The following is a 27,120-nucleotide window of genomic DNA, read 5'->3' as shown; positions in this document are numbered from 1 at the left end:
CTGATTCATACCGACTACTTCTCGAGATCTCCGTTGAACTACGAAACGCTCACACAAAGGGTGGCCGAGCTTTCGGTCTCTAAGAAGATGCTGCGAAGTCTCATCTTGGACTATATCAGAGCCACAAGAGAGCTACAGAGCATGGAAAAGGCATCCAGAAAGACACTCAATACTGATTTGAAACCAGCTGAAAGGTTAGCTAAATCTTTAGATCTCAAAGTTGGTATCTCGAGTGGTCAGCTTGAACGTCATCTATGGAATTTCATAAAACAGCATTGGGCTCAATGTGTTGAAGACAACGAGATTGTCGCCAGCTATGTGAACACAGAACATCATGTTGATATAGGTCGCTGCTTCGAGCTTGTGAAAACCAATTTTGAAAGAGGTATGGCTCAGTCAGTTGTGCAAGTTGACCCTGTGTCAATACTATTAAGAAGACTTCTCAGGCTCAAAGACTACCAAAATTGCATAGGGCTTCTAGATGCAACACTAAACTCGAAGAATTTTACTGATTTCATAAAGAGGACATTGTGGCGAAAGGGCTTATACCTAACCTTCATGACAGGGGTAATATCTGCAATTCAATACCCCCTTCTACCAAGCACACCGTTTTATATCCTTATTCCAGTCAACTTTTCCATTATCTTTGGATCAATCTACGCAGAATTAAAAGCTTTTTATTCGCAAATCTGCGATAGAGTTAACTGGAGACCGCATACGAGTTTGTTGCATCGTTTCATTCACAGCAGAGAGCACTCTATCATGAATACCATCATCACTCACTTCGAAGAGCACAGTGAAATCAACATGAAGAATTATCACAATTACGGGATTCGTGTCCACTCAACATTAGGGACTCTACAGCAAACGGAATTCGAGATGTATCTCCCTGGTACCTCTTCAGTACCATCGCTACTTCTGTGCGCACAAGACGAACACACCACCACGATGACCAAGTACTTTCGAGAAGAACTACAGAAGCGTCGGATGGTCTGGAACGTATTGCCAGAAGAACGAAAATATTTTGATTTCTGGCTTTCTCATGGTGAGAAATATGAGTGGGTGGAACCTGATCAGGATCCTGCTGAGATACAGACTTTTTGCAACCACTCTTTCAATACGCGCGCACATCGTCTGCAATGAGTTCTAAGGATAGTGACGCTACCTTTCAATGACTTTCATTCCATTGCCTACGCCGACGAATCTAGGGCTACTATCATGCGTTAATTTTGCTTCCAGCACAGGGTCACTCATAGTTGCTTCACACGACAATATCGCCCTACTATATTCATGCAACGCGCTGGACAGTTCTCTAACACCGCGTATCTCAGCTGAGATCAAGCTACCATCACCGATCATGGGAGTGGCTCATTCAGAGCATACAACCTATGCTGGCTGTTGGGATGGTACTGTTCGTCAATTTGACTACGAAAATACTCGAATGACTAGTCCAATTGTGACTACACAGGTCCGTGATACCTCCAGTCTGATTACCCACATCCAGTTTGCTGACACAAACTTGATGATTTTTACGACTATTGATGGTCTAATCTATTACTACGACCCTCGATTAAGAAGAATTGTCGATAAACATGATTGCTCCTCAAAACTATTCGCGATGGACTCTCTGCCCCAGATTCTCACGGTCGGATTAGCTGACAACCAAGTTCAATTATATGATCTTCGGAAGCGTGAAAGCCCGTGGCAATGCCGTACGAGTGGACTCAAATATCAAATGACAAGTATTCGTCAATTCCCCTCCGAAGCAGGATACGCTGTGTCAGGCATCGATGGCAGAGTATGCATAGACTATAACGATCTTCTGGAAGAGGCCCAACTGCTAAAATATGCCTTCAAGTGCCACAGAGAGAAAGACAAGGAGTCGCATACGGACACTGTGTATCCCGTCACTAATCTAAGGTTCCATAAACAATACAACTCGTTATTCACTACTGGCGGTGACGGACATATCTGCGTGTGGGACTGGGTCAGAAGAAGAAGAATGAGACAATTCCCCAAAATAGCTGAGAATTTAGCGATCTCACACTTTGACATAAGTTATGATGGATCATTGATGGCCGTTGGCCTCAGTGATGATGCATATTTGAGGCTTTCTGACACGGACGCTCCCTTCATTCCAAAATCAGGCAAAGTATTTTTCAAACGAATCGAAGCTATGGAGTGCAGGCCTAAAGAATCAAATAGTCAAGTGGCCTCTTAGACTACTTAGACCTTAATGTAATTTGTAACTATTATTTACGTTTTTTTAGTGCGAAGTGTTGGTTGCGAAATTTCTTTTATCTATCATTTCAAGATGACATTCAATTCCAAAACTACTGCATTCCTTGAGTGGTTGAACGATCAGAATGTTGAAATTTCGAACAAGATTGAGATTCAGGACAAGAGAAATTTAGGACAAGGCAGAGCTGTTATCGCCATAGAAGACATAGAGACAGATGAGGAGCTTTTCCGACTTCCAAGAAGCATGTTCCTCAACCCCATGAACAGTGCATTAATCAAAGATTATCCCTCTGCTAAGGACAAATTACTTGAATTGCCCCAGTGGGAGGCTCTTATACTCTGCCTCGCGTATGAGTGGAAAGCTAAGGGGGACGAAAGCAGATGGAAAGCCTACTTCGATGTTCTTCCCATCAACGACCCGGAGAATTACACCTTTGACCAATTGATTTTTTGGTCGGATGAGGAAGTCAACGATCTTAATCCCTCATACATTGTCACTCGTATTGGAAAGGAATCTGCGGATTCCCTTTTGAGTAGAGTGAGAGGCTTCATTTTGGCATTGAACATTTCCAAACTCCAAGACATATCACAAGAAGAGCTTCACAAAGTGGCAGCCCTTATAATGTCATATTCTTTTGATGTCCAAAAGGAAAAGGAATCTGATGGTGACGACGATGATGAGGAAGACGAAGAAAGTATGGAAGACGATAATATACCTGTGGGAAGCTCATCATATGTCAAAAGTATGGTACCTCTCGCTGACACTCTCAATGCAGACACCATGAAACATAATGCAAGTCTCATGAACCATACCGATTGTCTTGTTTTGAAATCACTTAAAGCAATTAAAAAGGGAGAGCAAGTATTCAACACTTATTCTGAACATCCTAATGCTGAAATATTGAGGCGCTACGGCTATGTAGAGCCTGATGGATCGGCAGCTGATTTTGGGGAGGTCTCTTTAACATTAATCAAAGAATTTTTCGCCAAAAATACGTCACTTTCGGAATCTAATATAGAGGATATCATAAGCATACTTTGCGATATTCAGGCCGAAGAGGAGGAAGAGTTCGTTTTGGAGAGTTACGACTGTTTCGCCTCTGGTGAGGTCATCTTTGAGTTGATTTTTACCGTTCAGCTTCTAACAGTGCTCGCTGGTATCAATGATGAAACGCCATTCAATGACAAAAGTATGGAGACTAAAGATCGTGCTATTAGAAGAGTTTATAAAAAGTGTTATCAACTCCTTGACTCTGGTAAGCTCACAGAGGAGTTGAAAGATAATTTGAAAAGGATTCTTGAGCTTCGTTTGGAAGAATATGGACCAGAAGATGGCGTCATCGTTGAGCTTCCTATGACTAGGAAAGTGATGGCTAACGTTGTGCTCCAGTCTGAACGCAAGGCATTACAGGAGTGTTTAAAAGGTACCAAGCTCTTTAATTCTGAAGAACGTAAGTACAACTTCATACCTGATGCGAAGCTTATAAAAAATATTCAGAAAAGAAACATTTTTCAGGAGGAGCCTTCTAAGAAGCAGAAGACTGAATAGGAGCTATTATCTTTATTTGACATACCAATGTGGATAAATTAACCTCACTAAAAAAAAAAAATGACTTTTGAACAGCTTTGATAATAAATCTCGTCACATTGAGAATAAACATCCAGAAAATACGAATTGTCTTGGATTTATTAGAAGATTGCGGAGGTCAGTGTTCAGGGAGTACATCCCATTCTCTCGCCTTGAGAATTTTGGTTGCTTCTCACTATGGTAAATCTACCAAATCGAGTTTACTATTATTTTCTTGAACAAAGAAGCTCTCCCTCAGACTACAAAAACCTATTTAACTCAATGACAATACAGTTTTTTTTTTTTTTTATAGATTTTTTTTTTTTAATGAATACGTTGATTGAGGGTCGCGCCAATAAAGGGCTCTAAATCTCGAAGCTTCAAAAGGTCCTTTGATTATTTTTGAGATATAGTAACGGGGAGAGAGCTCTAAATATATGGTCAAATGATTATTACTCAGCAATCTATAATTCATAAGTTTCTCATAGTTAGCGGTTTTAGCTCAGTTGGGAGAGCGTCAGACTGAAGATCTGGAGGTCCTGTGTTCGATCCACAGAAATCGCATATTTTTTTTTGGAAATTCATTTTAGAGTCATCACTTAACACTTTTTCGGATGAATAATCTAGGCTGTACATCAAGTCGCCAACTACGAGCTTAATTTGTTTCCAAACCCGTGTTAATGCTATGTACAGTTAATCGTTCTTGTTGCGTTTCAACTTAGGATATAGTCTAGATGTGTGATAGTTGATGGAACCTTCTCTTCCCTTCTGCTTACCTGCAACTTCCATACAAGTCTTCAACTCGTACTCCAAAGCGGCGCAAGCTTGCGATCCTTCTCCATTAGCTGCCCAGCAGTTTAATAAGCTTGCCATCATCACCGTGCAGTTTTTCATTGAGTTGGTGGCGACTGGATTCCGCACCTTTACATGTGGCAAAGGGGGCAATTGGAAGCTCTGTGCTACCTTCTTATAAGCCATATTATTCTTTGATGGCTGCATTTTAGGGAGCGTGAAGATACTAGTTTAAGTTGAGGAAACGAAAAAATTAGTCGCTCTCTTGATCAGCTGGTATGTGCACTACTTGGAGTACTTAAGGTGGGCTGGGTTAAGGATTAGGATGTTAAACCTGCGCGCCTGCCGACGGACTTGGCTAACGTAGTCACGGCTGCCAAATGGTGGTTTGCGAGGAGATTTGAGCCAGTAGATTCGAGAGAAGTTGATCGATGAAATGTGCTTATGGATCGCTGCCTGGTAGTCTAGCGGTATCCGAAGACGGCAATCCACAGCCATTGGCATTAACTTCTCCGAAACAACGCGATGTATCCTGCTGTATAGTTTGCCGAGGAATTTTTGTGACTCCTCCGGCAGCTTGTACTTTATGCGTGTCAAAGCATCAACATGCTCTTCAAGATTGATGAGAATGACTTTGAATAAATGTTTGTAAAGATAACTGCAATGCTTCCTGTTTGTGAGGAGCATACCATAAACGGGAATGAGATCAAAGTATTTGTATCGGTAGCTGAGAGTTGGTCCCGACAATGCCGTTGCATGGTGGTCTTTCAGCGCAATAACGTATTCGTTTGTACGCAATTTGGGAGCGTTCAAGTTCACCACATCAACGCCCAGAGGTATCATTTTTCTAGCAATTTCCAAGTATAATGAGTCTTTGAGTGTGAGAGTTTCTCGCTCTATGCGGTCAAGAAGCTCCGTAGATGGGTGCTCTATTTTGTTGTAATGATCAATATTGTCAAAAATCATAGGCTTGCCTATACTTCTAAGCAAATCCTCCGGGGGAAGTGGTTTCAGGTCGTACGGGCTGATACTTTCCTTGAGTTGATCCTCTTCAAAAAAATTGACATCAACCTTATGAATTGGTACTTTGGTGTCGAAAGGGCCCATGTCCCTGACAAGCTCCTCGGGGATCTCCCGGCGCGTTTTCTCGTCATCATTACTCTTCAACGAGTGACGTCCCGTCCTAAGAGGAACGCCAAGAATAGAGCGGTCAAATCCAACAACGTTGTAAGGGTACAATCTCTTGAATACTCTCTCCAAGCCCTTGGGAACATCGTACTTTTCGCCTCGACGACCTGCCTTGCACATGTCGTCAAGATTTCGTCCAAGACGCAACTTCGTCAATAGATCCTTCTCATCAATGCCAAATCGTTTCATGTATTTCGCGTGAACTGCTTTATCTTCGTCAAGCTTGTCGAGAGTGTTGTATACTCGCTTGATTTCCTCCCAAGGAGTATCTAGTAGATCAACCTCATCCGGAAGACTCCTTATAAGGGCCTTCCTGTCTAGGAAATGCTGAGATGGGAAAGATCCAAACTGCCCTCCCTCGTCTAAGTTCTCTTGTATTTTGACATCATCTTTCGTCATGAATGCGATTGTCTCATATGAATCTTCGAGCTCCTCGATATTCTGCTTCACAGCTAAATCGAGTGACAGTTCGTCTAGGGTTGAAGGAGGAGTACTTTCAGATTCTATGTTGAGCGAGGTACCCTTTCGTGTCTCTTTGCTGCGCAGATCACCGACCTTTCCCTTCAGTAGAACTAATCCGAGGTTTCGGAGTTGATCTTTGTTGTCGTTGTTATTGTTATTATTATTGTTACTGTCATTATTTCCTTTGAATGCAATTCTGGAGACAGAAAATCTCCTACTATTAGCCCTGAATCTCGAAAGGCGAGCAAGCATACGCTGATCAGGTTGGAGGTCACATCACAGGCTTCAAAAGAGTACTATAGATAACGAAGGGAGGTGGTGTACGGGTTTAGTGGGCACCTGTTGGCAAGTCAGCTCTTGGCTGCGAAAACAATAGTCTTGACTACTGCTCAATTTAGTAACCTCGATTCCATTAAAATACCGTCTATAAAATAAGAAATAAATTTCGTAAATCCGTGAATATGTGGATGCCCTGCATCTGTAAAATCCAATTGTTTTAAGCTCCCTGCTTGTAAATCTGAGAAATCATTCTAGACAATTCTTGCTCCTCGTTTCTAGCCATCATTTCTATGCGAGGATCGACCTCGTAAGCGTTCCTGTCATTGTAGCCCCTGACTTTGTCGACAGGCATAACAGGACTGAGCAGTTCCAAAGAGCTGCATGAGTCTTGTCTGTAGTGTGACATGACAGAATTTGTGGATGCTTGGCGAGAATGATGAGGGTTATGCAAAGATAACTGAGACGCAGCGGAAGAAGAGCGCGAGATCGTAGGCGATGGCGACAACAGAGAAGTTCTGGAGCAGTTCTTGGTGGAAGTAGCCGTTGTTGAAGCACTAGCCGCGGCAGCCTGCTGTTTGGCCAAGTACTTTCTCATCTTCGACAGCTTGATCAAGTCCTCCTTGATTGGCAGCAAGAACGAAGCCAATTGAGCACACATCTCCTCATTGGAGACACGAATGCCCCAATTCAAAAGGTAGAGCAACTGTCTTTCCATAAGGTTGACATCCTTCAAGCTAAAAAGGCCATCGGTGTAGTTGGCCCAATGGATGTTTTTTGGAGAGCAGTCGTTGTGGAACTTGGAGGCCAAGATGAGGCAGCTCAAGAAGATCCTGTGTCTGGTGCAAGGTAAGCCCTGAGCGTTCTTGGGGAGCTTGTGCTTCAATCTGTCCAAGTAGACCAAGGTGGTCATCAAGGTGCCAGTGTAGACGTTAGTGTACCTGACCAACTTATTGATGAAAGTCATGAGAGAAGGCAATGGTTTCCCGTTGTGGGCGGTTCTGCCATCCTTGTCCTCCAGACATGGGAGAACCTGCAAAGTGGTCACCACCAACTTGTGGATCATATTCTGCGACACAGGCTGGTTGATGAAGATGTTCAATGCTTTCACATCAATTGAGGAGACCATAATGATTCTGGGGTTGTGTAGTGATGAGGGAAGAGTGAAAGTGAATTGATGAAGTTATCACAAGTTTCTATCAGGTGGGCAGCATGGGTTTTTTATATCTAGAGTCCTTTCCTGGCAGACGCCGCTCGATATGTGCCCCTGCCACACATGTGTAACTCGCGACGCACCTTTAGTGTTTTGCAATGCCATTTCGTGTTTCACTCCTTCTCGGCACGAATTCGCGCCCACCGCCAGCCCCAGCCTTTCTTTCTTCTTTCGTGTCCTCGCACTGAAAATTGGAGTGGCTGCAAAACGCCAGACCACTAGCACCTAGGACTCTTGCCAGATACTTGAAAAGTAGCACACAACGACTTATCCAAGAGCAAGTTTAATTCAGAGGGGAATTCTCCGGCCATTTGCCACCTTCTCAATTGTCAATTCTTCTGACGTACATATGAGATGTTTCATTTCTTGCCCCAAGATTTTCAATTTTCTCTGCTCTGGCCCGCTCCTTCCTTGGTTCATCCTTGTCTCAGAGTGTATTGCTCGCGCGACAACGGCAGGCATATCTGTTCGGCTCCGCTCCTGCGGTCCAGGCCAGCTCCAGTCGGGTACCTTCTTGCAGCCCTCACCGTTCTCAATAGAACAAAAATTCACGTCTCTGCTTCCTTCATTCCCTGCTTTGCCTCTTCTCACGTCAATTCCTTTTTGGACATTAATTGCCCGGCGCCTACGCACTTGGCTGCCTGAAGACTTGCTGGTTCAACTGGCACCTCGCGCGGCGCTGAACAAAAAAAAAAAAGAAAATAGAAATGTATTACACTTTTGAAACCTTTCCTTGTTTCGACTGCCAATGGCGCCCACAATTGGAAAGATTTGCTGTGTTTCATGAATGCCATTCAACAGCCGACTTCCTATAATAGCTTCATTTCCTTACAATCATTTTCCTTACATTATTTTCTTATTTTCATTCTCTGGGGCTCGCACTGCCTGGTCTAGATTGACGGGCCCACCAGGCACACAAGGATGCTCGCTGCCTCGCTCCCTCGCTTCCTGGCTTCCTAGTTTCCTCGACCGTGTATTTTCCTGCGAGGGCAGCGTGAACACTCATTGAGCCGCTGAGTTTGGGCGAAAATGGAGGCTCTGCGCTAGCAACGCCAGACGCCAACTATAAAAGCTAAATGCGGCAGATAATTACTGCCCTCGACGCGCTGCCCTCTGGCGTCCTCCCTATTTCTCTCCTTCGGGACGTCTCGCACCGTTTAGCGACTGTGGACCTGAACAAAGCAGTTAGATTACTCGCATGGTCCTATTCTGCCGTTGCAAGCTATTTACTGAGTTGGGGACTCATATCCCCATTACGCACATGGGACTTATTTAGCAACGAATGAATGTAGACGTGTACTTTTTCTCCTCTCCACCCACCCCTTAGCAAAACACGCCGGGAGGGTCAATTGGCCTTGGGCCCTTCGGTCTTGTCGTGGCAATCGTACAATAATACCTCCAACAAAGGCACCGCTAACAATTGGCCGTCAATCACATAAGCGAGTTTCGAAGTCCCGCTTATCCAATTCTAACGGAGCATGGGGTTTTCAATTGTTGGAATTTCATCTTCCTTCTCCATTTACCACCCTCGTCAAGGTCAAAGTAAATGAGTACGGAAAATGAGTACTACAAGCTACGTCGAAAACACAGACGCTAAGACAGTCTGGAATGCTGTCGCTTGCGCTTTGGTTTGTGCTCAATCTTATTTCGATATCAACACCAGTACTGGCTGTTAGTGATAAAGCTCTTCAAATGGAGTTGATAAACTATCAGAAATAATGGGTATACTGTATCGATCATATTTTGAGTACTCTGACTGGTGCACAGCGTTTTGTCTTCATATAGATTTATCGTAATGATTTCACATACGTTTTCTTCCATCAATTCGCTCAACTGCTTATTTATGGTCAAAGAGAATTCTTGTTCTAAATGCAAAATTTTTCGCTGCTCTTCTTGACGCACTTAAAATCACTCTCAATAACCGGGTAAGTGCCACGGTATATGCAGATCACTAGGGCTAGTGAATCTTGTTCCCGACCTCTACGCTCTCTTCGGAGATTATTCCCCTTTGGGGGTGGGCCTTATTTGACATAACCGTCGTGCAGCACCGTCAGTTATTTGGCATAACACATGCATAGCTATTCTAAAATACATATATGCTGTGGAAAATTACTATGCGTCATTAAATATCCATAATTGTCACTAACTCCGTGCTATTTATATCTGCGGTTTGGAGAACATGTCGAGATATGCATCGACCTCTCCCGCTCCGTCAAACAATGGCGTAAACGAATTGCTGTAGTTCTGTAGTGGTGGGCCCCATGGCGTTTCCGTAATATTCTGGTCAAATGCGGGTGTCTCGTTCGCCTGCTGTTCATTCTTCATAGACCCAATCTGCCTCCATAGATTATCAATGTCAACATCTTCATCGGGTCTTAGATCGTCAATGTCAATCGCCTCAGTCGAGAAAGGATCCAATATTTGATGCTGCTGGTCCTGTTGCATCTCATCTTCATGTTGCTCTTGTTCTGCTGCAGGTGGGTTGAGAGTCAAAGGATCAATGTCAGGGACATTGAATGCATCCACATCTCCGCTCTTACGATCCGAGTCTTCCTTTATAACGTCCTTGAGCTTCCACAATGTCGAATCTGCAATTGCCAAGAGTTCGTCGAGTCTTTGGGCTGTGAAGTCGGTCATGAGTCTGTCGGCGTTGCAGTTCTTAAGGATGTACTCTCCGACAGCCTCCGATTGGAACACCTCGATGATAAACGTGTGTGCCTTGCAGACTCTCCACGCATAGTAGTACCTGTGACTAAGCTTAGAGAGACAGGCAGTTCCAAACCTGATGAATTTCTCAAGAATCTTCTGTAGCTTGGTAAGTTTGGCAAATCTCATCTTGTACTCAAACGATGTCAGTAAGTTGCGATTATGTAGCACGGGGTCGGACTTCAAATGAGCCACGGCACAACTCATTCTCAAATATATGGAGATATTAAGTTGATTGGTCTTATGAAGAAACAATTCGATGGAGGGAGTCAAGAATAGATCCGGTAATGTGCTGTTTGGATCGAACGTCTTCGACTTGTCTCTGATCAAGTGAAGGATTTCGGGGAGGATCTCACCTGTCGCGATAGAAAGATACTTTTTCATGTAAAAAAACGCCAAATTGTGGTTCCCACTTCTCTCGTAATTGAGGAAGAAATGGAAAAATATCGAAAGAAGGAGATGCTTAAGGTTCAAAAATGTTTTGCATTTCATGCTTTTGGCAAAAGTAAACTCACCAGGCGCGAGTGCTGTTCTACTGTAATCCGTCAAAGCGCCGAAACCCCGCTGGATGGTAAACTCGAAGTCAGAAACCAAGCTTGTTGCATCACTCATTTTGAGGCAGTTTCTGATTGAACATATCTTTGTCAAAAAAGATTTTAATTTATCCAAGAACGGGCCCATGCCAGAGAGTGTATCACATAAATCTCTTTCCAAGTTGGCATCTAGTAAGTTTGAATTACCAGGACGGTAATATGGAAGACGTACATCATTGAAGTCATGATCAATGAGCATTGGAAAGCCAAACTGGTACGCTTGCGTCAAATCAGCGAGCTTAATGAAAAACCAGAGTTTTCTTGTAATGTTATTGATTTTGGCATCATTACAAACGTCGTCAAAATTACTGGGCTCCCTGTTTAAGCCCATACAATAGGCAATCAGAACACACATGGATGGAAGCACGTGTGACACTCCTTCATCATACCCATCCCCGTGCTCCGGAGCGAACTGGTAATATACTCTAAGCAATGCCATGTATTGAAGCACGGTCATGTTTGTTCTTTTGAAAAGATCAAATTGATCAATGCATAATTGAGATAAGTTGATCACATCCAACGCAATAGGATTCTGAAGAATGTACTTCATCTCGGCTAAAGGCGAGTCATCAGAACATTCCAACACTCTTTCATTATCCGCCTTGATATTGGAAAAAGCAGATAAATAGGCAAAGCGGATGACAATCAAGAGAATCGCTATAGTGGCTAAATCAACTTGTTTTTCGAAGACAACGTGAGTGATTTTTTCATCGACATACACTTCTGGTCCAAGCATTCTCTTCGTCTCTTCTCGGAGCCAAGTTTCGTCAATAACCGGGACAAATGGGTAAACACAGGTGAAGAAACGATTAATCAAGACCCATAGGGCCTTGCGTGTAGGAAGGAGCAACTTGATTTTCTCGACAAGTTGGGTTTTCTGGTCCAATTCACCTTCAAACATGGTAAGACCCAATGCAAGAGCATGTTTGTTCATTTGCATCTTCAAGTCGCTCGAAGTGCGGTCACTGTAATTGTTTGAAAATAAAGCAACGTCACTTTGACCCTCTCGGTCTGCCGCCTTCTTGCTAAAATGAGCGTCCACTTGTTCGGAAGCTCTGTCAAAGGGCCTTGGCGTTGCCACCCTGTTTTCACGGGTGCTCTTTATATAGTCGAACAAAAGATTTAAAACTTTGTCCTTTTTCATGAACGCAAGCCAGGCAAACGGCCCAAAGTTCTGCCGCCTCAATGGGTCCTTGACATGCATCGGGCTGTAGTGATCGTAAAGATCCACTCGTTCATCCGGGTCGTTGGTATTGTAAGGATTGATCCCAATGTACTGTGGGTTGGAGACATTCGCAACCGTGGGTGGTGGGCCCCTGCTGATGTTATTTCTGAATGCAACAAAGTCGGTGGCGTTCTCGTGGGAGCCCGTCCGCGACGCCAGAAGCCCGTTCGACGGGGAGTCCAGGCTCAGCGTGGTGTCGAGCTTGTCCTCAAGCTGTCTGATTTTCAGCTTGAGACGCTCAACGTCGTTCAACAAAGCAATGTTGTCGCTGCCTGCGCCCAGCGAATGGCTGCTGGTTGTTGCGTACTGCTCATTTGTCCTGGGATAATTCAACGGCAGACTCATTTCGAACCCACTAGGCATCCCTGGCGCTGGCCCCGGCCGCATCGGAGCGTGAGGATCCGAGTGGATGGGAGTTCCTCCTGGCGCTGGCGGCACCATGCTCCGCAAAGGTAGGTTCGTCTGTTTTCTGCCTGCGTCCAAGCTTCCTTCCGCTGATGTCGCCGAAGTCGAAGTATCGTAGCCGATTGAGTCCATGCCGCTCAGTCTCAGCGAGCTATACTTCGAGGCAACGGCTTCATCTTTTGCCGAAGATTGCGCTGGTGGGTTGGCCTGGCCCGGGCCGCTAACGACAAATGTCCGGAATACGCCCACAGAGCCCAGCTGCAAATTGGTCGGGCCCGCCGTCGACACGGACTCTCCATACGAGCACTCACTTGAACGCCCATGTTGAGCACAGGTGGAGCAAGGGTACTTCCGGTCGCATTTGACTTTCCTCTTGCGACACTGATCGCACGAGAGGGTTATGCGCATTCGCTTTTTGGAGCTTCCGGGTGGTTGATTTTGGATATCTTGCACCATGACTAGTTAGAGAGGATGGGGCGGTTGATTTTTTGGAAAGAAAAAACGATATGAGCTTTCTACCAAATGCGAAGCGGTGTATCTATATGTCACCTGGGGAAGAGTATTATTATACTGTATGGACAGGACAGGACAGGGCTTTCTTGTGGAGGAGGGCATCGCATGTGCGTCGCTGCGCATTTGCGCCACTATACCTAATCTTATTATATGATGGAACAATCGAACAATGTGCGGTGGGCAGGCCAGAGTTGCCTAATTCGTTCATACCCCCATGACTGCATCGAGGTCGCCGTAGAGCTCAAAGAGCTTGAGTAACTCTTCATTGCCAATCATGGACTGCTCGTCAAACGCCTGTTTTTCAAAATCTCGGTACATGTGTTTCTCTTGAAGAACTCCGTATGTGTTGACCGTATTGCGGTTCGCATACATTGTCCGGTTCGCCAACATGGCGTCAAAGTTATCCCCTTCTTCCTCGTCTTTGTCAACGTCGGCGTTCGCAGCTCCCCCTTTTGGCCGAGTTTTCTGCCTTCGGATCAGCTCGACCTTGGCGATGCGGAATTCTTCACATAACTTACATAAGCTTTGGAGCTCCCCTATAGACAAGAACTGGAGCAAGTTTGTGCCATCATGGAAGTATTTTTTATGGTTCACCATTCCCTCAAAGAGTTTGTCCGGGTTTTCCATGCATTGCTTTAGCACAAAGTAAGCCATCACGTAAATCTTGTAGGAATTAATGTATGTCTTGCTCAAGGTCCAGAAGCTCCCGACGAAAAGCTCCGCTTCAATCATTGCTATTGTAAACAATGAATCCGTCACTTCGCTACGAGCCTCGAGCTCCAGATCATCATCCTCGGTGGTGCTTGCTAAGGGATTGGCCATCTTGCTGAATTGTTGCACAACCAATGCTCTCTTATAATTGATTAAGCGAATAAAGAATGACGTGACAAAGTTATGTGTCTTAATTAAGCATCTTTCAATGCCAGACGTCAATATGAAATCATAATGCCTTCCAAAGAGCTCTTGTGAATTGTCGAGAGCGTAAGACATTATGTACACCAATTGTACAACGCTCCTAATAAAAATTTTGAATAGCTCGATACCTGCAGTGATCTCGGCACTTGCATCTTTATCGAGCTTCTCTTCGTAATGTATAACCACGAGGTAATAGAGGCACGAGAGACTTGCTCTTAAATGAATGAAGGTGAGGAAGCGACTGACCTTGAGCAAACACTCTTCACGCTTCTTCTTATCAGCGGCATCCTGCCCATCTCCATGTTGTGGGGCAGGGCTGCAAATGTAGTCTCTAAAAAAGTCTTGACCGAAGAGAGAGAGGAACACTCCCTCCAAGTTGCTCGTCTCACGTAAGACATCAATTACCTTTGGTTTATCGCGAAGGTTGGTAAGCTTATTGAGAACCCGGCGATAGGAGTTGCAAATTTCCTGGGTCTTGTGAAACAATTCTTCCCGTTCGCTGGCGTGCTTGTCGAACTTTGGATTCTCCACATCGCTGATATCCGTGCTGGGGATTTTTAGAACTATACCACATAGCATTGCACTCATTGCATCGGTATTAACAATGAAATGCCAAAGGGATCTCCAAGTATTGACAAAGTCTGCTTTTTTGGAAATACTGTGGATACTATCGTAATTGACTGGATCTCTATTCAAGCCAATAGACAATGCATGATTGACAATGGAGCCAAAAAGCAACTGAGAATCGGCCCCGCTTATTCCGAGACAATCGTTTGGAGCAACCGAACGATAGTAATATAATAACGTCAAGCTCTGGACTATCTTGAATGTCGATCTAGTCTGGATTTTTTCTTCCGATATGCAAAGGTTAATGATACTCAAATAATGATCCGACTTGAACCTTGTGATGTCCTTGATGAGATGCTTTTCTTCCTTTGTGAAAGCGGCATCTGAATCATCAGTAGGTATGAGAGACATGTATCCGAGTCTTACAATGAGCAAGAGTTGAGCAGTCAAATTGAGGTCCTGTTCATCACGAATAAAGAACAGCTTGTAGTAGCCATCTCCAAAATCAGGAAACCCACCACCAAATAAAGAACGTACTTCCGACATGAAGGTATGCTCATGAAGAATGGGAATAAATGTCGCCACAAATTTAAAATACCGGCTAACAGCATTGTACAAGGATCTTTTGTTTGGAAGAATGCTGATTACTTGGCCTTGCACGTAATCATAATAATTCCGCTTTGATGAAGATAAGCTTTGAATAGATAGAGTTCCTGGTATTTCAGAATAAGGACCAGGGAATGGCAATGAGTTGTTGGTTTCATCGGCCTTTATTTTGGTTGTGAGGAGAGCACCTCCGCTCAATAGATCGGTCTCATCCTCTGAATTACGTTCCTCGATGAAATGTCTGTCAAAAGTCTGATCTGACTGCTCTGAACGAGAAGTATCGTCCATACTCGTTGCACTTATGGCAGAGGCTGGTGAGCTTTTATCGCCTGCGAGAGGTTTCTTTCTTCTTACGAATTGAGAGAACTCATCACTCTTGAAGATTTCAATACTGAAGCTTCTGATCAACTTGATGAATGGATCACTTTTTGTGAGACCAACGTAGGATAAGGGACCTTGTTGTTGCCATAATTCACCCTCAACTAGAAGAGAATTGGTGGCAGCAGAAAATGAATCCATCGTATCGTCCAACTCAATTTGAAGTATGTTGGAGCCGATAGATATAGACACGTAATCGGGAGAAGGCTCATTGGAGGTCAGAGAAGCTTCTTTTCTGGGAGAATCCTTCTCTTGTCGAGAGGAATTTGATGGCATTGCATTCTTCTCTTTCTGAGGCGATCTCGCTGGTCCTTCCAAGATTGATGCTGTGGATGTAGAAGTGATTGGTATTGAAATAGCCAGAGCATTCTCAGACGCTTTGCTTGCAGTAGATCCCAGAGGAAAAATGGAAGCAGATGCCAAAGATGGAGAGCCAGGCGCCTTACGCTTTTTCAGGGTGACCAGTGGAGGTCCTGACAAGCCTGAGAGAGAAGGAGCAGAGCTCTCCATGGATTCTGCACGAGACGGTGAGTGGTGTTTGGGACTTCCAATTGGCACGCCAGGTATTGATGGAGGAAGTGGTATTGAACCCTTTGAGCCACCCGACCCATATGAGCTCTGCGAACCGTGAGGTTTTGTAGGTTCAGCGGCCATTTGGGTATTCACGTTTGCATTGAAGTTCGTAGACGAAGTTATCAGGGGCTGACCCGGCATATGCGTAGGACGACTTGGACTTGGCATCTGAGCTAACGGTGGTGGCTGAAAGGCGGGTGTCTGAGCAGGGAAACGATCATGTTGATGCAGCAGACTTCGGTTAAGCTGATTTGGTTGGTGCTGAAACGGCATAGAGATGTCTGACTGGGTAGTATTTTGATCATTAGAAGGTAGCGTTGATAAGTGACGATGGTGCTCGTGCAGCTGAGTGTGGTGAGGAAGATGGGGCAGCGAGGTATGATTGGGGTCTGTCTGAATGAAGTACTGCTGTTGATACTGATGCGGAGAAGGTCCCCATAATGGAGACTGGGGTGCTCCCTGGGGAGGTGGTAACTGAGGCAGTTGGAAGTTGATCAGCGGGCTCTTGTGGTGTCCTTGGCTCTGGTGAAAAGTCATATTTTTAGACAGGCCGTTCAGCCCACTTGATTCGTGAGTGGCTGGCGCTGAAGGGTAAGGATTGGGCACCATGACAGACAGCGTCTGGTTGGTTAATACGGGCCCCACGGGGAGGTAGGTGGCTGCTGCCTGCTGATGGAGTTGCTGCTGCTGCTGCTGCTGATGGTGACTTTCTGGGGAGTCATCGTCGTAGGAGCACAAGTGGGCTATAGACTTCTTTTTGCAACTCCCACACACTGGCTTGGCTCTATCACAGCGAGACTTTCTTTTGCGACACACGGAGCACGATACGGGCACTCTGAAACGTTTTGAGTATCGTGAGTCGGATGTGCTCATAGTACAAGGAAAAATGTAACAAGAACTGAAACAACAAAAGGATCAAGGAAGACAAACTCTTAAGAAAGAAAGAAGGAAAAAAAAATTCTCCCGAGTGCCACAGAAGATGATGGACTAGCCTGGGGTGAGGAGGGGACTTTGTGGAAGAGGGTCCCCGGTGGTGGTTGGCTGCAGTCCGAGAGGGTGGTGCCAGTAGTGCAGTTATTTTGCAAGCTATTCACCGAGCACCCACCCATCGCACAGAAAACAAAGAGACGAGAGTTCTGGGCAAAAGATAAATGAGAGAAAAGATGGGAAATTGTCACCAGTCTCTCTACATGAGATTTGCTTTTGGAATTTTTCATCGTAGCAATAACTAGCTTACTTCCCTTTGAACTTGAAGTTCCGTTCTTCGAGATCTTCTCGGAGTCTGCTGCCCCACAAATGCAGAGCCCACAATCTGGCGCGAGACGAGGAGGCGGAAGCCACACATGAGGGGAGGCCGAAGGTAAGCTAACGCAGCGCTTTTTGGAAAGCATACTGCAATTAAGCCCAAAAGGGCCAGCCCTGTCTTCTGGTGAAGTCGTTGCAAAAAGTTTTTCGCCTTTTATGTTTAGGACCACCGCCTTTTTGGTGGAGTTCCAAAAAGAAGATCTCTCGGGCAGGGAAAGGGTCCTGTATCGATAAGGCACTCCGCGAACCAAACAAGAGCGCCAATTGGAAAAGCGCAAAAAGCGGCTGGTAGAAGGTCAACGTAGGGTTTTAGGTTCTGAGGTGTCGAGAAATCTCGATGATACTTTAAACTTACATGCTTGGCTCAAGTGCTACAGTTCATAGCTTTTGTGAGATTAACCCAATTTTGCGTTTAGTGTACTACTACTGAACCAATCGGTTGCAAAGTTAAACAACTAGAGAACAGGTCCTTCCTATTTTGAACCCGCTTATCCATCGCCTGTATTGGCGGAATTTCATTATTAAATTTGTTCGGCTTTGTTCGCGGTGGTTTAAACTTGGAAGGTACAAACGAGAAGCGAATGGGGTCGAATCTTAGTGCTCTGCGGGTCATTGGCCAATGCTATTACCGTGCAGAGCTGCTGAGCGGCTGATAGCGTCGAAGGCATGTGTGGCACATACTGAAATAAAGTTGGTAAGGTTGACATTGAGGAGTTCTCTATTCTAAGATTCTTAACAGAATCTTTCATCGTGCTGAGGAAAGTCATAAGGTTCAAATCATCATGACAGCTGAGGGAACTCACCAGAGCTTTAAGCGAAAAGAGAATAGTGTTCAGTACATAAAACGCCTAAATTGTGGCATTGAAGCTCTTTCTTGTTTATTTTTTTTTTTTCTTATTTTTTTTCGTTTTTTTATCAATGTCTACCTTGGCATGTCGCTCAAGACCCGAGCTTCTGCTGGTGAAAATTAACTTTATGAGGTTCTTTGGCTGCGAAATCAAATATCTAGGCCTTGCTAACACCCAGAGTACAGTTCAAACATCACTTAGAAGGACTTGACACATTTTGCTTTAATTGTTCATATTAAGAATTGCCTTATACCGTACTCGAACTGAAATCAATTTTGTTTCGCTTTTCGGTCACTTTTACATGCTCTCTTACCCAATGGTGCTGTTGATCCTCGCTGCGCGCTCCATTACTTGGGTTGTAAATAACGCGAACGCGTCAAGTACATCTCTTCAGCACTATGGATGAGTACAGAGACGACGAGGACTTGGACGACTTCATCGTCTCAGAGGAGGAAATCATGGATACAGAGAAACAGGATGGCCTTTCAGAATCCAACTCCCCAAAACTAGATCGAATCGCTGTCTTGACATCTACCCTAAAGGGGCATGAAACCTACACTTCCAAGGTCCTTAGGGCGCACATCTCTGTTTTGGTATCTGCGTTGGGTGGCCCCGATCATTCAACAGAAGAGGGCTTGTATAAGTTGGGTCATGATGCATTGGCGTGTTTGAAAGATTTGAAACGCTGGATCCGAAGCGTGGATGAGAAAAGCAGCTCTTTTGATGTCGCTTTGGCTTGCGCTGACTGTGGCCTAGTGACAAATGACTTGATTGTAATACTTTGTCAATGGTACAAGCCCTCTGATAAGGTCAAGCGCACAAAATCTGTTGAAAAAATAATGCTTGCGTCATTGGAACTCTTGGTCTTGCTAACATGGCCAATCGACGTGAATCGCAAAAGCCCGATAAATGAATATACCGCCAGATCAAATGCTAGGCGAGCCCAATTGATTTATAAGCACAACATATTGAATTACAAGCTGGGACTCACACTCAAAGCTGTGATTAGCCTCGGCTTGAAAGCCCTCACTACCCCAAGGGAAGACAGAGAACCTCGAGATGTTAATATCTTGCGTCTTATTTTATTCTTCATTAGGAATGTTCTTTACATCGAGCCATTGCCGGCTTCAAAAAGCTCGAAGGGTTTTAATAATTCTTCCGATCTACCAAATGGCATGAATTTGGAGGACATAAATACCAGCTTTGTGCTCACTACCTTCGAAAAGCACAAAGTGCTTCTTTTTCTCACATCCATTGCACATTCTGTGCTGTCCGAACTTACGGACGATTCGTTCGGCCAGGTAGTGATGGAATGTCTATCCCTTTTGACGAAAGGTATAGATGTAACTTCCTTGTTTTCTTCGAGTCCAAAGACGTCCATTGCAAAAGACGCAGCACGGTCAGCTTCAGAGGTTGCACCTGCTTCGAGTGCCGCTGGCCTACACCTCCAAGATTTATTAAATGAGGAAACCAGAAGAAAGAGGTTGCAGAAGAATACGTTATCAACCAGACATGGTAGATTTGGAACACTTTTATCAATAAGGTCCACAGATGATACCGGATTTTACACAGTTTCAGGTCAGGAAGCACTTAGCAGCACACACGACACACTAGACAAACTCGACAGAAGTAAGAAATGGCACAGAATGTCGAACTTCAAATATGATTCTAACGGCTATTTCCCAAAAAGTTCTGTTATCCTCAATTTATCTAACCAGCTTATTTTGAAGAATTTTGTGAACGAGTTTTTGCTTAGTGGATGCTTCAATAATGTCCTTCGTTTCGTGGGACAAATTTTGACTAGCGTCTCTAATGAGCATGGCTTAGGAAGAGCAGGCATTTTGGAGGCTATAGATGGACATGAATTGGCATCTTATTTTATGACTGTCGCGTGGTTCTTGAGTTACAAGCGGGAACGTCTTGCTCATTATGAACAGCAAAATAAGGCTCCTCTGGGTGATGAGGATGGTTTAGACTATGGGTCTGTTGGAGAAGCGTTGAGTGAAGTCAACTTCATTTTGTTGGTCTCTTACTTAAGATCAGCACATGACGCGAAGGATTACGACTCGCTTCATGTAGCGATGACATGCTTCCGTGAGATGCTATTTATTGCTCATGCCATCTTCACGAAAGCTCGCACTCAGCGAGAGATCGAATTGGAATCTGAAGCCGATGTGAATGAGGACCGAGAGTTGGCTGAGGGTATCATTCGAAAATTGTTTTCTCAAAAGCACTTCCTTGATGTTATAATTGACATTCCTAAACAAGCATCAAAACATTCACCAGAATATTTGAAGGTGGTTGTATCAACCGTTCACATTCTTCTCAAAAGTTTTGAGAGTTTAGCTAATGAGGACGTGAAACTCTTTATTAAAACAAGGAGAAGGATAAGCAAGCTTAATAGACAGGGTGGCCTCAACAAAGACATGGACCAGCAGCATTGGCATCTTATCGATAGGGATTCTGATGACGAAGATGCCGAAGCAGAGATGCGTTACATCGTTCAAGAAAGGAAACTTGATTTTAAAAATACAGAGGTAAAGTTCTTTCATAGTGACACCGTTTCAACTCACATTCAATACCTTTCCAAATTTGAGGATCTTTCATTCGAAGAGATCAAGAGAGGGATTTCCTTTTTTCACCGTTTGTTTGTTGTGAGAAAGGATTTCTCTGCATTGTACCGACTTGACTTTATCAATACTATTTATCGGCTAAGGCATTATCTACCCCGAAATTCGAACATCAGAGGTCATGTTGAGGACTTCATTGTCTATTATATGAAAAAGTTCAAGGAAGCTTTGGATAGATTTCCGATGGCTTTAGAGTTATTGTTCCCCAGATTTGAGAATTTAGAAATCAAGAGTTACCTTAGCACGGGTGACTTGGATCTTTCGGCGACAAAAACAAATAGAGAAATGGTACATAGCAGTCGGTCGAGTTATTTCGCTGATGACGCTCCACAGCCAAGGGAGGCGGATTTGCTCGAGTTCATTGACAATGACAAACTGAGAGATGAGATAATCTCGATTATTGTTTACTACATGATGAAAAAAAGTAATGGACCCAAGATGCTAAAGTTCATTGCAAGCGAGCTAGCAAGGCTCGCGGACCTTGCAAAGTCTGGTGTTCTGAACCTCAAACTTCGGCTCACTCTTGCGAATAGAAGGCTTATGATTAATGATTCATACTTGCGGTTACTTCTAGAGGTCGTGGGATTTGAGCTTCCCTACTTACAAAACGATGAAACAAATCTCAAGCAAGGTATTACCGCGGAAGACCTCGCTGAAGCGAAGCAACTGATCGATTTGTGGGTCGAACGTCACAAAGGCGCTATCGGTGACCTCGAACCCTATCTAGATCAAATTCGCCACACGATATTCACTGATGAACAATTAAGATTCGGAGAGCAGGCCCATTCTAACTTGAGACTCGGAGCCCCTTACGATGAGTTGCTTGCTTCACGCTTGAATTTAAGCAATGATCAGGTGATGAAAGTCATTGGTTTGGCAAGAAGAAAGGAATTCAACGAAGCATTTATCGCTGATCAATACGAGGTAGATGAAGATTTTGATCCTGAAAAAGATGATTCGCCTGAAGATGACAATGCGCATCAGGATGATGCTGCGAGACCGGTGAGGAAGAATTCAAAACGGTATCTTCAAAGACAGAATTTGAGTGATGAGCTGGACGACGAACTTCCACAAAAGAGCAAAAGAGGCCGCAGTAGAGTGAGAATGCCAAACTTATCACTCGATTCAGACGATGAGGACGATATGGTTGCAATTAGTAAATCTGCGGAACTTGTTCACGATTCAGACGATGATTCGGATGACGAAAGAGTGCAGAGTTTTTACGAAAGCGAGGAAAAGCTAAGGAAATTGATACAAGAAACGGGCGGCATCCAAAAGGACCAGTTGGAAATATTTAAAGAGTCGTGGGAGAAGATCAAATCTGCTGGTTCAGACTCCCAAGTCAAAGATGCTATCCATATGGCCAGCAAAGTTGTTGCAGAGTTTGATGACAGCCCTAATTCCGATAATGCAATGCAAGATGATACCCCCTTTACATCAGCAAGTGACGACTTGAGCGCTTCAGAATCTGAAGTCGTGTCTACTCGTAAGAGAATATTGAGAGATGAAGATGAGGAAGATGAACCTCCCCGCAAAGGTAGTCACTTGGCAAGAAAGAGGACAAAACTTCTTGATGACGATAATGACGATATTCTTTAGTATTGCTTAGTCTATTTCACAGTGAGAACCACCCTCTGAGGATAATCCATTTGAGATGGTCATCACCGAGCTAATGATCATCACCGCAAAACCAAAAATGGTGCACGCGATGCTAGGAGAGCACTTCTTAAGATAAAACTTAATTTTTTCTTTCTTATCAGCATTCTTGAAGTCGAGACGATCATAGGAAAGTTTGAGGTAACACTAAGGGGGAATAATGTACGCCATAAGTGATGCCGAAGTAGCACCTATAAGCTCTAGAATCATTCCTAAATTACATGTAAACAATGCCACAGACATCGATGAAAAAGTGAGAATCGTTGTGATGATGAAATGTTGTTTGTCAGAGAGCTCCAAGTGGGCGGTGCTCCCATTTGCAGACATGTCACTCTTGCTCGCCAAGACGATATCCTTGAGCACATCTCTCACCACAAAAAGTTCCAAAGGAAAAGTGGTCAACATATTCAAGCCAAAACAAAATCTTGCGGCATTTATCCAGTTATCTGTGCTCCTGAAATTATTAAGAATATTTCCCTTGATGTTGTTCCCAAAGTTCAACAACCCTGAGACCCCCATGAGAAGACAGAAACACATAGAAATTCCGCATGCCCAGTGTGTCAACTTTGCAAACTTAGAGACCGTCGCATTCTTTAAAGAGTTGTAGATGAAAATAGTGTTATGATGGCATACAAGCGCAAAGGATATGACCGAAATGCCTTGAAAGACGTTTTTGTTAAGGAGCCATTGCAGTTTTGAGAGTGGTGCCTTGAGCGAATCATCGACCATTGGACCACGAACAACTGTAACAACAACGATGATGAGCATACCTAACAAAGCAAAGCCTGACGCCTTGGCGAGTTTTGATATGTCTCTGTTAAGTGATAATGGGTATGAAATGCATGCTGTAAATACGGTGATTATGACATTTCTTCCGAAAAACCAACCAATTATTGATGTCTTCGGATCGGTCCATGAACTTGGAAGCACCGAAATGAGAACGTGAGGAATGGTGTCGCCAATAATGACGCAGAATGCCATACATCCTCCGTAGGCAAATGAGCTGATCGAAAATAGCAAAAGAAATTTACCCCACTTCCCATAGCAGTAGGATACCGTGTCTTGGTATGAGCGAGTCTGAGAGAGCTGTGCGTTAACCACTATTAACCGTAAAGTCCAGTCTATTAAAGCAGTAAGGCAAAACATCACTATGGTGCCACCCAATAGCCCACTATTTTTGAATGCAAACGGCTGGCCAATGATACCGGCTCCAAGAATCGAGTTGGCCATATTCATGAAAGCCATCTTCATATTGGAAGTCCCGCTTCCTTCATGTTGTTCGGTACCATTTTCAAGATCCGGAGGCTGTTGTAAATCAGCCTCGTAGTCTAACGAGTTCAAATCGTCAAGCTCTTGAAGAGCAATTTCTTCAGTGACGTCTTGGTCTCCCGTCGGGTGATCTAGAGAAGTGTGAGCCTCCTGTGGTAGCAGAACATACTTGTTCGGCTGTGGCATTGTATTTTGGTGAAAATTTTTAGTGATCTGGCGGGTAATTTGCTAGGCACTTTTGTAAATAGGAGTGTTGAATTTTCAGCGAGACTATATTTGGCTGATCTGCGATTGTTTAGTAGTTGCAAAATCAACGAGAAATATGCAAATATAGTGCGAGGTAAGGAACGCATGGAAACCTTGTGCAACGCAAATTCGTCCCGAGAAGTTAAAAACTATCGATAGTGGAATTTGCTATTATCATGGCCATCAAAAACGAAAGATCAATGTAAACTATGCTTACTGTTGGAGGTCTCATTTTGAAATAGATTTTGCAATTTACGCTTGACCCCAGACTACTACTTCTACCGTTTCTCAACAGCCATCGGGTGTGCATAAATTTTGTGTCTTCTCGAACGCCATCACGTCAACTCCTCGCCATGGCCGGACCACAGGAAAGAAGAAAGCCCTTTAGGGGCAAGAAATTTCATAAAGATCTACGGGAATATAAAAATCAGGAGATCAAAAGATCTCTTGTTCATAGAGCACGATTAAGAAAGCTGTATTTCAAGCTCCTTGAGAAGGAGGGAGAAGCTAATTCTAGGGATGCAAAAGGACACAAAGAAGCTGCATCATCGGACGAAAGTCCTAATAGTGATAGCGAGAGTTCGGCGAGTGAAGGCGAGAATTCTGAAAGTGAAGACGAGGATGAGATTAGCCAGAGCTCTTCCGTGAAGCAACGGGCTCCTTTACCACCCCAAAGACCACCAAAGAAGGAGGCAGCGAAAAAAAGACCGATGGACTTTCTCGAGAGAGCTAAGTTGGCGAAAGAAAGAAAGGAACAGCAAAAAGAAGAGAAGCTAAGGCGTATACAAGAAAAGAGGCGGATGATAGAGCAGAAACAGAAAGAGCGAGAAAAAAGAAAAGAAAGTCTTTCCAAGAAAACGAGGACTGGTCAACCAGTCATGGGACCGAAAATAAGTAATTTACTTGAAAAGATCAGAAACAATCAGTAAACAAACTTTTCAAGCAGCATGATTCTATGTACATGAAATGAGAATAATCAAGTCAATGCTTTCTTCAAATTACTGAAAAGCATGTAAATGTCGTAAAAGAACAACGCACTCTTTCTTCTTTCAAATGCAAGCCAGCTCTTAAGTCTAAAGTACATCCATTTGAACGAATAAGGGTTGTAGGCTTTGTTAACCTTTTCGATATTCTCTTCATAAACAACTTTGGCGCAGTAATTCGCTAAAATGAGAAACGTTCTTTCAGGGCCAAGAGGATTATTTAAATTTTCGTCGAGATTTCTTGTCAAATCATTTGTTTTGAGAATGAGAAGCACCATACGAGGCATGCTACTCAAAATATCCATCAAGTCCTCAAGAACACCATCCTCGGAGTGCAACTGATGTTGCATGTTTCTAATCTCTTCGGAACTTCTGGCCTTCGAGATATCATAGTTCAAGGCGGTATCGGGGTCCCTCCCTGTGATGGCAGCTGCAAATATTTGAAACTTTCTATCGCCCTTAACAAGAGCAACTTTCTCAGCGTATAGTCTCATCTCGGGAATATTATTGTCTAAAATAGCCAACCATAAATGAGCATAGTCACGCTTCATTTGGAGTGGAATATATCTGTAGAGGCCATGGTCGTAGAGAATTATTTCAAAGTTATGACCATTCTTGCTCTCCGACTTTGGAACACTTCGAATTGCTAGATTTCCACCATGGGGATCACAATGCAATCCAGCACCAGGAAGAAAAATCATGTTGTTGAATATGTGTGAAAGACAGGACGAGACTTCAGCCGTGTTGATGTTGTGTTCCTTAATGTACTTCAAGTCATCGAGTCTAGCACCTGAGAGAAACTCCATCACTAGAATCCTTTTTTCTGCGGAAATAACCTTTGGTATTCTCAAGGCTGTATCCCTTTGATATTTCTTGAAATATCTGGATGTTTTCTCAGCGTTTTGTGCTTCATTGACGAAATCTAGCTCGACATAAATAGAATTCTGCATTTCATCACCAAGCCATGTCATAGGGTATTCGGGAAACACCCTGTACATCAAGTCAAATACAGTTTGAGTCATGTAAATATCTAATGGAACAAACTCGGCGAGTGAAGGGTGTTGCACCTTCACAGCAACCTTTTCCCCAGTATCTCTTAAGCGAGCAATATGAACTTGAGCTAGAGAGGCCACACCCACAGGCTCAGGATCAAACTCACTGAATATGCTGTCAAGAGAAGTACCCTTATCTGCCAAGAACATTTCTTCTATTTCCTCAATCGAGGATCTAGGACATCTATCTTGAAGAGGTATCATCGTGTCTGTCCATTCCCTTGGAAGAAGGTAGGTCAACGCAGATACGTGCTGACCCAATTTAATAAAGACACCGCCGTTTCTTTCTAAAGCTTTTAAAGTGATTCTTGCTGCCTTTAAATGAGCCTCAGATAACGCTTTATTGCGCTCATGTGGGTCATCGAAGTCCTTCCCTAGGACATTTCTATAAATATTGAAGCACTGCGCAGTCGCAATAGTGACAACGCCAATACGTTTAGTCGTATAGTATGCGTGCTTTGTGCCCTCACGAAAAGACTCATTAGTTGCATACAAAAGAGCTCCCGCCAGACCAGCCACTGCCAAAAGCTTGAGAAAGGTGTAAGACCGACGCTTTGGTATTTGTATGGAGCTATAGCGTCGAGCCGAAAGAATGCTTTGATTTAGCAAACGAGGCTGAAACCCTCGCATAGATACATTGGCGATGGTGGCTCGTAACATGGATAGTATCTCCGTGGCAGAATTATTATCATTTGAATATTTATCGATCTAAGAGTGCATATCTTCTTACCGAAACCATGTGACTGATATCATGTGGCAAATAACGCTTCTCGTTAGTTGGCTGCGAAAAAAAAAAAAAAAAAAAGCTTCTCCGATTTGATGAAGTGTAGAAACTTCATGACATATATTTCAAAATTGATACGTATGTTGCAAAAATGAGAAAAAGAATTCTTCGATCTTGCTCTCTTTCA

At 43.8% G+C, this 27,120-nt stretch overlaps 10 protein-coding genes and 1 non-coding gene across 11 annotated transcripts; 5 read left to right on the top strand and 6 right to left on the bottom strand. All coding sequences in view use genetic code 12, as the record gives it.

Moving 5' to 3' along the window:
• Nucleotides 1-1,357: 1,357 nt before the first annotated feature.
• On the top strand, nucleotides 1,358-2,221 carry BUB3 (Bub3p; the record flags this gene model as incomplete). The annotated part of the gene is made up of 1 exon (XM_029035018.2): nucleotides 1,358-2,221. One exon carries the CDS (start codon nucleotides 1,358-1,360, stop codon nucleotides 2,219-2,221), a length of 864 nt encoding a protein of 287 aa, XP_028890260.2.
• Nucleotides 2,222-2,314: 93 nt separating this feature from the next.
• Nucleotides 2,315-3,790, top strand: RMS1 (ribosomal lysine N-methyltransferase; the record flags this gene model as incomplete). Its single annotated transcript, XM_029035017.2, has 1 exon — nucleotides 2,315-3,790. One exon carries the CDS (start codon nucleotides 2,315-2,317, stop codon nucleotides 3,788-3,790), a length of 1,476 nt encoding a protein of 491 aa, XP_028890259.2.
• A 509-nt stretch (nucleotides 3,791-4,299) lies between these two features.
• On the top strand, nucleotides 4,300-4,372 carry CJI96_0000770. The gene has a single exon. It is a non-coding gene; the product is annotated as a tRNA-Phe (tRNA).
• A 513-nt stretch (nucleotides 4,373-4,885) lies between these two features.
• CJI96_0000769 (uncharacterized protein) lies at nucleotides 4,886-6,502 on the bottom strand (the record flags this gene model as incomplete). The annotated part of the gene is made up of 1 exon (XM_029035015.2): nucleotides 4,886-6,502. One exon carries the CDS (start codon nucleotides 6,500-6,502, stop codon nucleotides 4,886-4,888), a length of 1,617 nt encoding a protein of 538 aa, XP_028890257.2.
• Nucleotides 6,503-6,746: 244 nt separating this feature from the next.
• PCL1 (Pcl1p) lies at nucleotides 6,747-7,655 on the bottom strand (the record flags this gene model as incomplete). Its single annotated transcript, XM_029035014.2, has 1 exon — nucleotides 6,747-7,655. One exon carries the CDS (start codon nucleotides 7,653-7,655, stop codon nucleotides 6,747-6,749), a length of 909 nt encoding a protein of 302 aa, XP_028890256.2.
• Nucleotides 7,656-9,896: 2,241 nt separating this feature from the next.
• ZCF14 (Zcf14p) lies at nucleotides 9,897-13,124 on the bottom strand (the record flags this gene model as incomplete). Its single annotated transcript, XM_029035013.2, has 1 exon — nucleotides 9,897-13,124. One exon carries the CDS (start codon nucleotides 13,122-13,124, stop codon nucleotides 9,897-9,899), a length of 3,228 nt encoding a protein of 1,075 aa, XP_028890255.2.
• Nucleotides 13,125-13,385: 261 nt separating this feature from the next.
• On the bottom strand, nucleotides 13,386-17,093 carry ZCF13 (Zcf13p; the record flags this gene model as incomplete). The annotated part of the gene is made up of 1 exon (XM_029035012.2): nucleotides 13,386-17,093. The coding sequence occupies one exon, from the start codon at nucleotides 17,091-17,093 to the stop codon at nucleotides 13,386-13,388; it is 3,708 nt and encodes a 1,235-aa protein (XP_028890254.2).
• A 1,678-nt stretch (nucleotides 17,094-18,771) lies between these two features.
• Nucleotides 18,772-22,602, top strand: YBL053 (Ybl053p; the record flags this gene model as incomplete). The annotated part of the gene is made up of 1 exon (XM_029035011.2): nucleotides 18,772-22,602. One exon carries the CDS (start codon nucleotides 18,772-18,774, stop codon nucleotides 22,600-22,602), a length of 3,831 nt encoding a protein of 1,276 aa, XP_028890253.2.
• Nucleotides 22,603-22,806: 204 nt separating this feature from the next.
• CJI96_0000764 (uncharacterized protein) lies at nucleotides 22,807-24,114 on the bottom strand (the record flags this gene model as incomplete). The annotated part of the gene is made up of 1 exon (XM_029035010.2): nucleotides 22,807-24,114. The coding sequence occupies one exon, from the start codon at nucleotides 24,112-24,114 to the stop codon at nucleotides 22,807-22,809; it is 1,308 nt and encodes a 435-aa protein (XP_028890252.2).
• A 413-nt stretch (nucleotides 24,115-24,527) lies between these two features.
• Nucleotides 24,528-25,103, top strand: FYV5 (Fyv5p; the record flags this gene model as incomplete). Its single annotated transcript, XM_029035009.2, has 1 exon — nucleotides 24,528-25,103. The coding sequence occupies one exon, from the start codon at nucleotides 24,528-24,530 to the stop codon at nucleotides 25,101-25,103; it is 576 nt and encodes a 191-aa protein (XP_028890251.2).
• Nucleotides 25,104-25,150: 47 nt separating this feature from the next.
• On the bottom strand, nucleotides 25,151-26,869 carry CJI96_0000762 (uncharacterized protein; the record flags this gene model as incomplete). Its single annotated transcript, XM_029035008.2, has 1 exon — nucleotides 25,151-26,869. One exon carries the CDS (start codon nucleotides 26,867-26,869, stop codon nucleotides 25,151-25,153), a length of 1,719 nt encoding a protein of 572 aa, XP_028890250.2.
• Between the last annotated feature and the right edge of the window lie 251 nt (nucleotides 26,870-27,120).

Source organism: Candidozyma auris, chromosome 1 (assembly GCF_003013715.1).
Source record: "Candidozyma auris chromosome 1, complete sequence".
Classification (NCBI taxonomy): Eukaryota; Fungi; Ascomycota; class Pichiomycetes; order Serinales; family Metschnikowiaceae; genus Candidozyma; species Candidozyma auris.
The sequence above is the reverse complement of the archived record's forward strand: the minus strand, read 5'-3'. Positions and strand labels throughout refer to the sequence as shown.